Here is a 12,953-nt window from a genome sequence, read left to right on the forward strand (position 1 = left end):
AACGCGATTGGGTCTAGGAGAGGGAGAAACAGATGGGGAGGAGGAGAAAATTGTGATAAGGAATAGGAGAGAGATGAAGTGAAGAGAAGTCTTGCTATTGCATGATATAGCTATAGTAGTGAGAAGTGAAAGTTTGTGATTGTTAGAAAGAAAACCCAGAGCAAACTAACAGTAGAGAATCTTGTAGCCTCTTCGGCCAGCAATAAACAAAACTATTGGGCCTTTAGTTTTAAAGTAAAGGTTATAAAAGGGAGTACCTGTTGGAAGAGGGAGGGCTTGGCGTTTTCAAGGTCGCACTCCACGTGGAATTCCGGAAGAAGAGAGGGAGGGAAGTGAGGAAAGGAGCTCTTGGCCTTAACGAAAACAGTAGGCTAATAAAGAGGGAAGCACAGTAGTAAAGAAACTAACCTTCGTCGCCATCTAGTGGAAATAGAGCAAATTACACATTCTTGTAAAAGTGTATAGCTAAATCAGTGTGAAAGTCAATTTTGAAGGGGTTTTTTTGGAGAAGTTTGGCTTGGGTTAAAAACAGAGCAACTAAATAAAGGTATAATGGAAAGAATAGGCATCAGGACAAGAGACATGGAGAGAAAGGCTCAACAACAGGAATTTAAACAAATACAAGTACAGGGAAGAAGAACCTCATTGGAACCCAAAAGTTCAGATAGTAAAATTTTGGAAGCAATCCAACAAATAGAAAAAAATATAAGACAAGAAATAAAAGACTCGAGGGACGAATTGAGAAGAGATTTCAAAATGGAGATTGATGATTTGAAGGACACCCTAAAAGGAGTGGCAAGTGATGTGAAACTTTTGGATAACAAAGTTAAACAATTGGAAATCAAAACAGGAAAGATAGATAATGTAACCAAAAACCTTTCGCAAACATTAGAGCAAGAAAAGAATCTTGTCAGAATGAAAGAAATCAAAGATAGACGGAAATGTATTAAGATAAGAGGGGTAAAGGAGAGACAAAATGAAAACTTATATGAGGAGATTATACCAGCCCTAGCCAAATTAATAGACTGCACTAAAGAATATTTAGATATGGACGTGGACAAAATGTTTCACATCAGCTTGGTGGCGGCAAGAACCAGAAACCTGCCACGCGAAATAGTGGTCTATTTTACTAGGGAAAGGATTAAAGATCAAATAATACAAGCCAGCTACAAAAAGAAATTGATAATTGACGGATTGGAAATTATGTTGTTTAAAGACGTCCCCGGAGAGGTACTGCATAGAAGAAAGGAATACACTACACTTACAAGGATGCTTCAAAAGAAAAATATCCGATACCGTTGGGAACCAATAGAAGGTGTTTCCTTTACCTGGAAACAAAAACAAGCGAAAATTGATACGATTGAAAAGGCAAAAGCGTTTTTCCACAGGTGGTTTAGAGAAGAGGAAAGAGGTGAAGAAGAAGAGGAAAAAAGAGTCCAAAATGAGAATAGAAAAAAGAAAGAAGAAGGAGACAGGCGACACAAGGAAAGGGAACAAGCAAAAGCAAAACAAATTTAGAAGAAGATAAGGAGAAACAAAGTGAAATAGAAAGAAATATAAGGGAGGAAGCACTGCTCGGGGCAGTGGGAGGCCTCCTTTTGGAAGAAGACAATATCGAGGATCTCATAAGGGAAGCAGAAAGAAGATTATTAGAAGAGAAAGAAACAGAAGAAACAAGTCAAAGAGAAGGGGAAGAAGTAGAGGAAGAGAGGGGAAGCGGAGCTACACTTTCATAAAGAGAAACAAGAAGTTCGGAAGGAACTATAATACATAATGAAATTATGTTCGTGGAATGTAAAAGGAATGAATTCCCCCTATAAAAGAAAAAAGGTTTTCCACATATTAGAAAAAGGGAAATATGACATATCTTGTATACAAGAGACAAGAATTAGGAAAAATGCAGAAAAGTACTTGAGGAATCCCAAATTGGGACAATCTTTTATTGTAGCCGGAGATAGGAAGAAAAATGGAGTTGCAATTTTTGTTAAAAAAGAAATTAAGGCTAAAGAAATATTGAGTGATGAAAAAGGGAGATTTATAGCAATTGAAATAGGGTGGGAGGGGAAGCAAATGTTAATTGTAGGAATTTATGGCCCAATAGGGAACAAGTCAAAATTCTTTAAAAGTTTAGCAAAAAAATTTAAAAAATTGAAATATGATCAACATATACTCATGGGGGACTGGAACGGGGTGGTAGACCCCTCGATGGACAGACTTTCCCATAAAAAAATCGATACCAAACAAGGGAGACTTCCCCAGACTGCTTTTGCTTTACTGGAAGCATTAGCATTAATTGACCCCTGGAGGAGATCACATGGAATGAGTAAGGAATTTACTTTTTACTCCCACCCTCATAATTCTGCCTCTAGAATTGATTATTTTTTTATTTCTAAAGAATTATGGACAAATGTTAAAAAAGTGGAAATTAAAATAAATAAAATTTCAGATCATAACCCAATCTATCTAGAATTTGAATCAACAAGAAGGGAGTTCTCCTGGAGGCTGAGTGACTATTTAATTAAAGATGAAAAAATTATGCAACAAACGAAAGAACAACTCAGGTTTTTCTTTAAGGAAAATATGACAGAAGATGTAAGTTTAAACACGATTTGGGACACTTCAAAAGCAGTAATTAGGGGATTCCTAATGAAAAAAGTAGTGAGAGAAGGAAAAAACAAAACAAATTAATTAAGGAGATATCAGAGAAAATACAAGAAAAAGAGTTGGCCAGAATTAAAGAACCGCAAAATGGGATATTCAAAAAGAAATATTTCTATTAAAGAAGCAATTAGATCACATAGCTACAGATGATGTTGTTAAAAAATTAAAGTATACTAAACAGAAATATTTTGAGTTTGGAAATAAAGCTGGGAAATTCTTGGCATATAAAGTCAAGAAGATGAAAGAGGGGAAAACGATTATGGAATTGCAAGATGAAGCTGGTGTCCATACAGAACAGACTAAACTTAAGCAAATTATCCAAAAATTCTACAAGAACTTATATCAAGAAAACAAATGGAATGATAAACAAAGGGGAAAAAATGGGAGAACTTTGGAGTAAAATCAATTGGACTAAAATAGAAAATAAAGATAAGGAAATACTTAATAGAGAAATTACTAAACAAGAAATAAGGGAGGCAATTAAAAGTGGTAAAAACGGAAAATCACTTGGCCCTGACGGGTACACATGATGGAACTGATGTACAAATTAGAATTAGGAGGTAATTGGATTAAATGGATAGAGAAAATATATACAGAACAAAAAGCAAAAGTTATGGTCAATGGAAGTAAAACTGAATACTTTAAAATAGAAAAAGGAACCAGGCGGGGTGCCCTCTATCACCGCTACTTTTCATAATGTGTATTGAAATATTATGCAATCTTATAAGAGATGAAGAGGAGATAAATGGAACTCGAATTAAAGGTAAGGAATTTAAGATATTGGCTTACGCAGATGATTTAGTGGTGGTGGTGGAGGACCCCCTGCATAGTGCTGAGAAAATAATGCAAATTTTACAAGAATTCGGAGAATGTGCCGGTTTTAGAATCAACAGGGACAAGTCTGCGCTGATTACGTGTAACATGAGGAAGGTAAGTCAAACACAATTACAAGAAAAATTGGGAATACAAATTCAAAAAAAAAAGTCAAATATTTGGGAATATACATTACTAAAAAAAATAGCGATTTATTTGATAACAATTATAAGAAAATTTGGCAAGAAATAAAAAAAAGAGTTAGAAAAATGGTCTTTATTACAAGTATCCCTATTAGGTAAAATCGCAATCATTAAAATGAGTGTACTCCCGAAACTACTATTTCTTTTCCAGAACTTGCCAATCGTAATTAATGATAAAATTTTTAGCAATTGGAAAAAGGATATAATTAAATTCATGTGGGCAGGCAAGAAACCAAGAATCAATTGGAAATCGTTAACAGATGTTAAAGAAAGAGGGGGATTTGGCCTTCCGGATTTTAAACTATATTATCACGCCTGCAACCTAGATTGGCTTATTGATTGGATAACTCTTGAAAAAGAAAATTTATTAAATCTGGAAGGTTTCAATAAAATTTATGGTTGGCATGCCTACCTGTGGTATGGAAAGTTAGAATGTAATAAACAATTTGGTGATCACATTGTGAGAAGGTCACTGTTAAGGATTTGGAAAATTTATAAAGGGAAAATATATAGAAATATACCAAACTGGGTGTCACCACATGAGGCTTTTTTTAAAAATACAAGACTTGAAAATAAAGGATGGATAAGGTATAAAGAAATTTTGAAGTTAAAAGGAAGTGAAAAGGCAATGAAATCCAAAGAAGAATTAGAAAAAGAAGGTATTAAACTGCAGTGGTTCCCTTATCGCCAACTATGGACAAGATTCAAGATAGACAATAAACAACTTGGAATTGGCCCGGATGATACTGAATTGGGAGAGATCATTAAAAATAAAGATAAGAGAGGGAGAATATCTAGACTTTATAAAATGTGTTTGAAATTAGAATTGGAAACTGACCAAATTAAACATTGTATGAGAAAGTGGGCAGATGATATAGGACATCCAATTAGCTTAGAAAAATGGGAAAGGATATGGGGTAAAGACAGTAAATTTTCAATATGTACAGATATAAAAGAGAATTTGATGAAAATGATACATCGTTGGTACTTAACTCCCTCAAGATTGGGGAAAATATTTAAAAATAACAAAGCAGAGTGTTGGAAATGTAAAAAGGGGCTCGGTAATTTCTTCCACATGTGGTGGCTTTGCCCTAAAATAAAAGAATTTTGGAATTTGGTATGCAGGACTATACAAAACATCTACAGAATTAAAATCAACCCTGAACCCGAACTTTGCCTCCTAAATATAGCTGTAAACCAGGATGTCAGGAAACACCTTAAACAAGTTTTATATCTGCTTACTACTGCCAGAATGTCAATTGCACAATTTTGGCACATGGAGGAAATTCCAACAATCGATAACTGGCTGCAAAAATCTTTCAACATCATTGAAATGGACAAAATAACAATGGAATTAAAGGAAGAAGTCCAAGAAGCAAAACAAATTTGGGACCCCTTTCTGGAATACTGCAAAAAAAGATGGCGCCTCTTATAGTAATAAAGAAACTCCCTCTATAGTTAATGATGAAAAAAATTTTTTTGAGACTTTCTCTCTCCTCTCTTATATTTACAGTTATATCTATATCTAAATATATATAAGACTATAAGAAGTTAAAACCGAAAATCAGGGGGTTTTCAAAGTGTAATATAAAAGCATCCATATATGCGGGGTTGGCCGCAATGTTAAAAAATACTAAGCAATAGAGGTTCGAAGAAGAAGTAGAGCTGTTAATAAAATATCAGTATAATTGTGAATGTAGAAGATTCAAGGTGGGGGAGGGGGGAATTAGTTATAAATTTTAAACTGGTAAAAGAACGACGCAAATACTGGGTGTTTTTTTTTTCCTGTTTATTGTTATATGGTTTCTTAATAAAGATTATTTAAAAAAAAAAAGAAATCTTCAAAGTGAGAAAAGGGGCAGTAATCTGATTAAGCCTTTCAAAGCCATTATATGAAGATTATGGCATCGACACATAGAACCTATAACGCTAAGTAGTCTAGGGCTAAGTGTTTTCATTAACATAGAATGTGAAGCAGACAATGTGCTCAGCAATGAGATGGTTGGGCATCACTAGCAAAGGCGGTAGAAAGCAAGTGCCTATGCTACAAGTGGGCAGTAGGACGTCTGGGAAGTCCATCCATACAGAGAGAGCCTGATGGTATTAAACTGGAGCAGAACTATAGTGACAATTTCTGTAATAATGGTGGACATCCAAGAGGAGGAATAGTACCCCAATTGCTGTGACACACAAGACACGCTGTATCTGAACGTAATGTTTCAGGCTGCCAGCAGTTCTTGGTGAAAATGCCAGAGAAAAATAACAGTGGCTGGTCTGATGTCTAGAAGACTAGTCACAGCATTATAAAAGTAAAGGGATTCCACACTGTCAAGTTGAATGAAATCCCTGTGGGAACATTATTCCATTCCGTGATGTCCTACAGAAACTGTATCAAGGATACCATAGCATGGCAGGAACAGCCAAAACTGCAGGCAGGGGGATGAAAAAGACTGGGGTGTGTGTGTGTGGGGGGTCATTTTGACAGGAACAAAGTCCAGAACTTGCCTGGTAAAGGTTAGACATAATGAAGAGTATATCCAAGGAGAGGTATACATGCAATCCATTAGGATATGCAAACAGTAAACAGTGATATGGTGTCCTTCCATCATGAAAGGTCCATGATAAGAAGAATTTTAGAGCAGGAGAGATGGAATAGACTTCAAGAGCCATGAAGTCCAGCTCCTAGCCAGGTGGTACAAAACACCAGGTAATACAATAGAAGATGTACAGGCTCAGCCCAAATATCACCAAATGAAGATGGGCCCCACACTAGGAAAGACTGTGATAAATCAAAAGACAGGTTGTGTTGTCGAATACCCCTAATGTTCATATTTATTTATTTATTTATTTATTTATTTATTTATTTTATTATGTTTATTTATACCCCACCTTCCTCCCAATACAGAGATTCAAGGCAGCTTTAAGGGGAATGTCTCTAGCTGCAGCATTAATCCAATACAACATGGCCAGCATGAGTAAAAGGACTTTGGAGACCATATAACAGAGGCACGAAACTCCTTATTGTATAGATCCAGGATGCGTGATGAAGCATGAAGTACTCGGTGACAGGGCACAGTAACCGGGGTGGGGGGAGAATCCCCAGGAAATGCCTTGTCAGATTGCAGCTGGAGACCACTGCCACCTCACCAAATTGATGCCTTGAGACCAGGTTCAGGAGAACCAAGATGTTATGATATCAGTCGGCCTGGAGAAATGGGACAAGTATCCACATCCCAAGATGTCAAAATGTCCACAGGGGTGGACAAACCTTTGAAACAGAGGCTCAAATCGGAGGGATGACCCCACAGGGAGTTCCTGCTCAGAGCACCAAATGGGAAAGAATGGAAGCAGACCCTGTCTGCTATGAGGTCCATGACCAGTAGGAGTTCTCTGTATGAAACATAAGATTACATTGAAATTGGGAGTTAGTATATGAGATGGGCTCATCCCAGTTAGAGATCAAACAGCAGTTTGCCACCTGTTTTGAGGCAGTGAGTGATATCGACAAGAGCCCCTTGGAAGGGGTGTGCATATAAGATGTAGACATGTATTCCCCATTATATATAGTGGCCCTTGGTAAAGAGGCACCAACCACATTCACTGACACTCAAACTGGGGAAGTGAGAAAACATTCCTCTAACACGGAGCGAACAAGCATGTCCCGAAAACCATCAGTACAGAGGAAACAAAAGTACTAAAGGCCAATCTGAAGTGGGTTTATGACCACCCCAGTAACAGTCGTGGCAAACCTGGAATAGCACTGGCCCTCAGTATGGGGTCATAATCATGTCCTCAATTCGGCAGTCTAAAGTGAATGATGGTACTGGCCCAGTACAGAAGGACAAAGCACATCCCTGAATATATTCATATCAAGCAAGTCAGGGATAGCTTGGATTCAGAGTATGAATGATGGTACCAAAGCCCCCCATGGGAGGAACAAGATGATCACAATCATGCTGGTACCAATACCAGCGCTCCTGTTAAAATATGAATGACAATGTAAAGAAATACCACCAAAATGCAGATTGATCTTGTCAAATGGAAATTTTAAAGTCTGACAGGAAAATGAATCTCTGAAGAGTTCCTCTAGATGCTGCTGGTGCAGTGGATAAAAGAAACTGAGGGTTTAGGCGGGAAGAGAGCCAATAAGGCAGGTGGAGAGTGGGTGGCACTACCACCAAAACGCTTCTAATAGCTCTAAGAAGGTTCCGAATGGCTCTGCACAGGCTAACCCATGTGTGATTCACAGAGACCACGAAGAAGAAATAATAAACAGGGATGTATTAAGATACAGAAGTAGAGCAATATATTGTGGATCATATGGGGCTTTAAAGAAAAGGATAATGGGCCTATGCTGGATAGGAGCAGCCAATATAGCATCTAAGGAGCGTCACATTTCTCAAGTTGCTATAATGGAATACCATTTTGTTTGCTAAGTTGTGCTTCAGTAGTAAAGGTATTGATCAGGGACACTAGATTATAGACAAGTACCTGGCAGTATATTTCCTGTTTTCTGGCTTAAACAGGGGTCTAAAAAACAGAATCATTTTAATTAACCTAGTCTGATGAAGCATCATTTCAACTTGCCTCTATTTTCATGGCTTTTGGCTGTACCACATAGATTTTATTTCTGTAGCCACACCAGACTTTATCATGTACCACAGTCATGCACCGGATTGAATGATGAGGTCGGCCCAGATCTAGAAGGTGATAATTTGTCAAATCCCACTGTCCATCTTTAAAAGAGAAAAAATTGATCAGGAAAAAAAATGTTTATACATGTTAGTTTGTGCAGAACTTGAAAAATTACTTATGTGATCTACAGCTCCCAGAAACCTCCAGTATCCATAGAGAGGGACCATGTTGTTGGAGTCACTCTAGAGGTTGTAGTCTAAAAAGGAACCTTTCCGATCTCTGAGTCTGTGTACCTGACTACTTAGTAAATACATATTAATGTATTTCTATTTTGTTTTTTAAGAATGTCAGACTCATTTATAACACAGATTCACAGAACTGTAGGGCTGGAAGGTGCCTCAAAGGTCAACAATGCAGGAAAGCCAGTACTGTAGCATAGCATTTGTTCAAATCTATTAATTATAAAGTACCAATGTCCAATGAACACAGGGCTTACAAATTTAGAAATGTGAATAAATGGTTTGTTGGATACTGACACTCAAATGTATGGATATGCAAAATAAGCAGAGATCAAGAAGCCTTATATCAATGTGTTTTTTTAAAAAAGAAAACGAAAGACAATCTGTTCACATTCGGTCATCCTTCCAAATTCTGTTTGGAGCACTATCTCTTAAAAGCACCACTACCCTATCACCAATGTGTAGAACAGCAGCAGAGCACCAGTCTGTTTCCATTAGCATGGCTAATTTAGGTCTTCATATTTGAAGACAAACAAAGGTGAATAGGAAAGAAAGTTCACTTTCATCAAACACATCTAAAAACTGGTTCTGAAAAATGGATATAATACAGCCAATGGGCTGCATTTGGGCCCACCTAAAGACTGTCAACCTCCCACCAATTAAAAAAAAATTAGTTCAATTTTTGGACTATCTCCACCAAAACCACACAGAAAGCCCGCCTAAACTCAAGAAAGCAAGCAAAAATACCCCAACCCAACCCCAACAAACAGCCCAGAACCCTGTCGCACCACTATTCCTCTATGCAGTCCCTATCAAAATGGTGACAGGAGGTGACAGAGTACCACTTGCTATCGCCATTGTGATAAGGACCACAGAGAAAATCAGAGATATTTGGGCTTGCGGCAGGGAGGTCTGGAAGAGAAATTGGCACAGTTTCCCAGCCCAGTCTTAAGAGGAATTGAGAAGTTATACCATGAAGGTTCGTTCTGGGATCGCAAGGGGAGGAATCCACAGTGATTGGGTTTCATCCACGCACTAACCCGTGCTGTCAGGAATCAAAGTTCTTTTTCAGATAGATTCAGTCTCCTTTTTTCTCCGGCAGTTTTAGTTATCTAGCCTATCTAACAGTGTTCTGTTTTATACCGTTATCTATACCCTCCCACGTTGTCTGTTATTTCTTCCATGGGAGGGTGTAGATTCCTCCCCCTGCCATTCCAGAACGAACATTCACAGTAAGTATAACTTCTCAATCTAGGGATGGCAGGTGGAGAAATCCACAATGAATGGGACTTGCCTAAGCCTTAAAGCAGGGTGGGATTGTTCATTATTGTTTTACTAATGACTGGAACACTGTTCTACCAAAAGAAGCTTGTGCTGACTTATATTTATCCAATGTGTAATGTCTAATGTAAGTGGTAGATTGAGTCCAACCTGCTGCCTCACAAATATCTTTTAAAGATTATATTACTGCATATACTTTACTTGTTGCCATCAATCTCGTTGAGAGTGCATAAACATTCTGTGGTCTAGGTTTCGTGTCTAAATTGTAACATTGCTCTCAGCCATCTTGCTATCATATTTCTAGATGCCTTTTGACCCATGGTCCTTGGGTGAAAGTACAGAAATAATGGCTCTGGCCTTCTAAATTGTTTTGTTCTTTTTATGTATATTCTAACTGCTCTTTTTATATCTAGGGTACATCATCTTTTCTCTTCTGGCTGTGGATTTGGACAGAATGTCAGTAAGTATACTGAGTCATTATATGGTTGGCTCAACATACACTTTGGGACGGAAAGGGGAATCTCGTGTTAACACCAATCTATCTTCCTCAGACTTACATAAACTTGGTTGAATTGCTAATGCAGCCATTTCCGAAACTCTTCTTGCTGAAGTTAGGGCTACCAAAAATTATACTCTATAAGACAAATGTTTTTGATAATGGTTGATATGGTGATTGTATTAATCTAACACCAGATTTAGATCCCATGTAAAAAAAATCTATGCAAAATTAGGTGAGATGCTATTGTTCCTCCCTTCAGAAATCATTTTATACATTCATGCATGGATAATTTATCTGAGTTGTAATGTAGTAACACCGTCAAAGCAGACACTTAATATTTTAAAGTGTTGGATCTCAATTCTTTACGTAGTCTGTCTTTGAAAAACTGTACTACCTCCTGAATTTTGGCTTCCTCTGGAATTACCTTTTTCAGTTTGCACCAGTTACAAAAAGCTTTCCATGTTCTGTAACTTGCTTGCATTGACTGATGTCTTGATGCCATTATGGTGTCTATTAACTCCACAGAATATCCATATTGTTCCAGTTTCCTCCTCTCGAGTTCTATGCTGTCAGTTGTAACCAGTTGGGGTTTAGTGGTTTATTGGTCCTTGACTTCACAGGTCTGACTGTTGTGGAAGTTTTATTGGTGAAGTTACTGACATTTTTACTAGTAGTGGGAACCATGGTTTCCTTGGCCAGAATGGTGGTATCAAAATTACATGCACTAGTTCTTGCTTTATTTTCATGAGTACCTTCTGTAATATTGGTATCGGTGGAAATGCATACAAACATCTTGTTGGTCATTGCACCGAAAAGGTGTCGAATTGTTCTGCATCTATTTCCCCATTTATTGAAAAATATCTTTTTAGTTTGTAACTTTGGGCAGATGCAGAGGCCCACCTGAAATGGACCCAGAACTGTGTTCAGGTGTTTGAATACCTCCTGGTTTAGACAACATTCCCCTGGGTGTATCCAATTTCAACTGAAATAATCCACTCTGATATTCATTGAGTCTTTGAAATGCACTGTTGTCATTAAAGCCAGATTTTTTTTTTGCCCAATTGAATATTTTAGTGGATTCTCTCATCAATAGTTTTGAATGTAGCCCCCCTTGGTTGTTCATATATGCCTTTACTGAAACGTTGTCAGTCACTATCATTACATGTTGATTTGTTACTATAAACGAACTTGTGAATTGCTAACCTGACTGCTTTTAATTCCAAATAGTTTATGTTATTTCTTATGTCCGAAGCACTCCATATGCCTTGAGTTGATAAGTGTTGGCAATGTGCACCACAACCTTCTAGACTTGCATCCATTGTTATACAGATGTGTTTTTCTAATTTTATTGGTACAGTGGTACCTCGGGATACGAAATACCCAGGTAACGAAATTTTCGGGATACGAAAAAATCCCATAGGGAATCATTGTTCCGGGTTACGAATGTTTTTTCGGGTTACGAAAAAACTTTTGGTGCTTTTTTCGGCTTTTTCGCACGGAATCGCGGCTTTTCCCCATTAGCGCCTATGGCAATTCGGCTTACGAAGGCTTTTCGGGTTACGAAAGCGGCCGCGTTACGAATTAATTTCGTAACCCGAGGCACCACTGTATTCCTTTGTCTATGTTTCTGTTCGATATCCATCATGTAAGTTGTCTTTTTCTGTTCTATGTGTATTTGATGTGGGAGAAGGACAGGTTGCTTACCTGTAACAGTATTTCTTCGAGTGGTCATCTGCGAATACATACAAATGGGTTTCACTGCGCCTGCACAGTGCTGTTCGGAAACTTCTGGAATCACTGGGCAAAGTTTACTTTGCAACATATAGAAACTTTTTGGTGGTAACTCCGCCCACCTGTTATAAGGCCCCTGCCTTCCCGCTCTTTTCCCCAGTTCCGCAATTTTTCCGCCAAGCAGGCGATGGAAAGAGCCAATAAGAGCAGGACACTGAGGGGATGGACGGGTGGGATTTGTATGTATTCGCAGATGACCACTCGAAGAAATACTGTTACAGGTAAGCAACCTGTCCTTCTTCTTCGTGGTCTCTGCGAATCATACAAATGGGTTTAGACTGACAAGCTTAGGTAAGCGGCGGAGGGAGTGTCCTGAAACCAAAGCTATGGTAAACCAAGGGCATATTTATTGCAACAATAAACACCTTGAACCATAAAAAGAGTCAGTCTTTTGTTCAAGCACAAAAACTCAACACAGTAATAACATTGCAAAACCTGAAAAGGGGAGCAAAGGTCATGCAAGACCAGTCCCATTGGAATTGTGCAAATCAACATTCAACAGAATGTAAAACAGTGGCATTATGTACATAAACACTGAAAACACAAACCATCAGTATTGCAATCAATGCAATCCTGAAACCAACACAGCCCTCTCGAAAGCTGCATCTCGGATGGCTCTGGTGTCCAGCCTATAGTGCTTTATAAAAGTCAATGGCTGGGACCAGACAGCAGCCTTACAGACATCCTCCAAGGGAATGCCCGACAGGAATGCAGAGGATGCTGACGCTGCTCTTGTGGAGTGGGGCCGAACCCTGCCAGGGAGAGGTTTACCCAGCAGTTCATAGCAGAGGTGGATGGTACCAGCCACCCATTTGGAAAACCTCTGCGCAG

General features: G+C 38.3%; 1 protein-coding gene across 9 annotated transcripts in view; it reads right to left on the reverse strand.

Moving 5' to 3' along the window:
* Positions 1–12,953, reverse strand: part of SPAG9 (sperm associated antigen 9) — a 160,675-nt gene that overhangs the window by 24,163 nt on the left and 123,559 nt on the right. For all 9 annotated transcript variants that reach the window (XM_042454552.1, XM_042454550.1, XM_042454543.1 and 6 more), the window contains one exon: positions 8,265–8,413. In XM_042454552.1, the coding sequence (XP_042310486.1) occupies positions 8,265–8,413 (149 nt within the window). The remainder of the gene's footprint in view (positions 1–8,264; positions 8,414–12,953) is intronic.

This window comes from Sceloporus undulatus, chromosome 2 (genome assembly GCF_019175285.1).
Source record: "Sceloporus undulatus isolate JIND9_A2432 ecotype Alabama chromosome 2, SceUnd_v1.1, whole genome shotgun sequence".
In the NCBI taxonomy this organism is placed as follows: Eukaryota; Metazoa; Chordata; class Lepidosauria; order Squamata; family Phrynosomatidae; genus Sceloporus; species Sceloporus undulatus.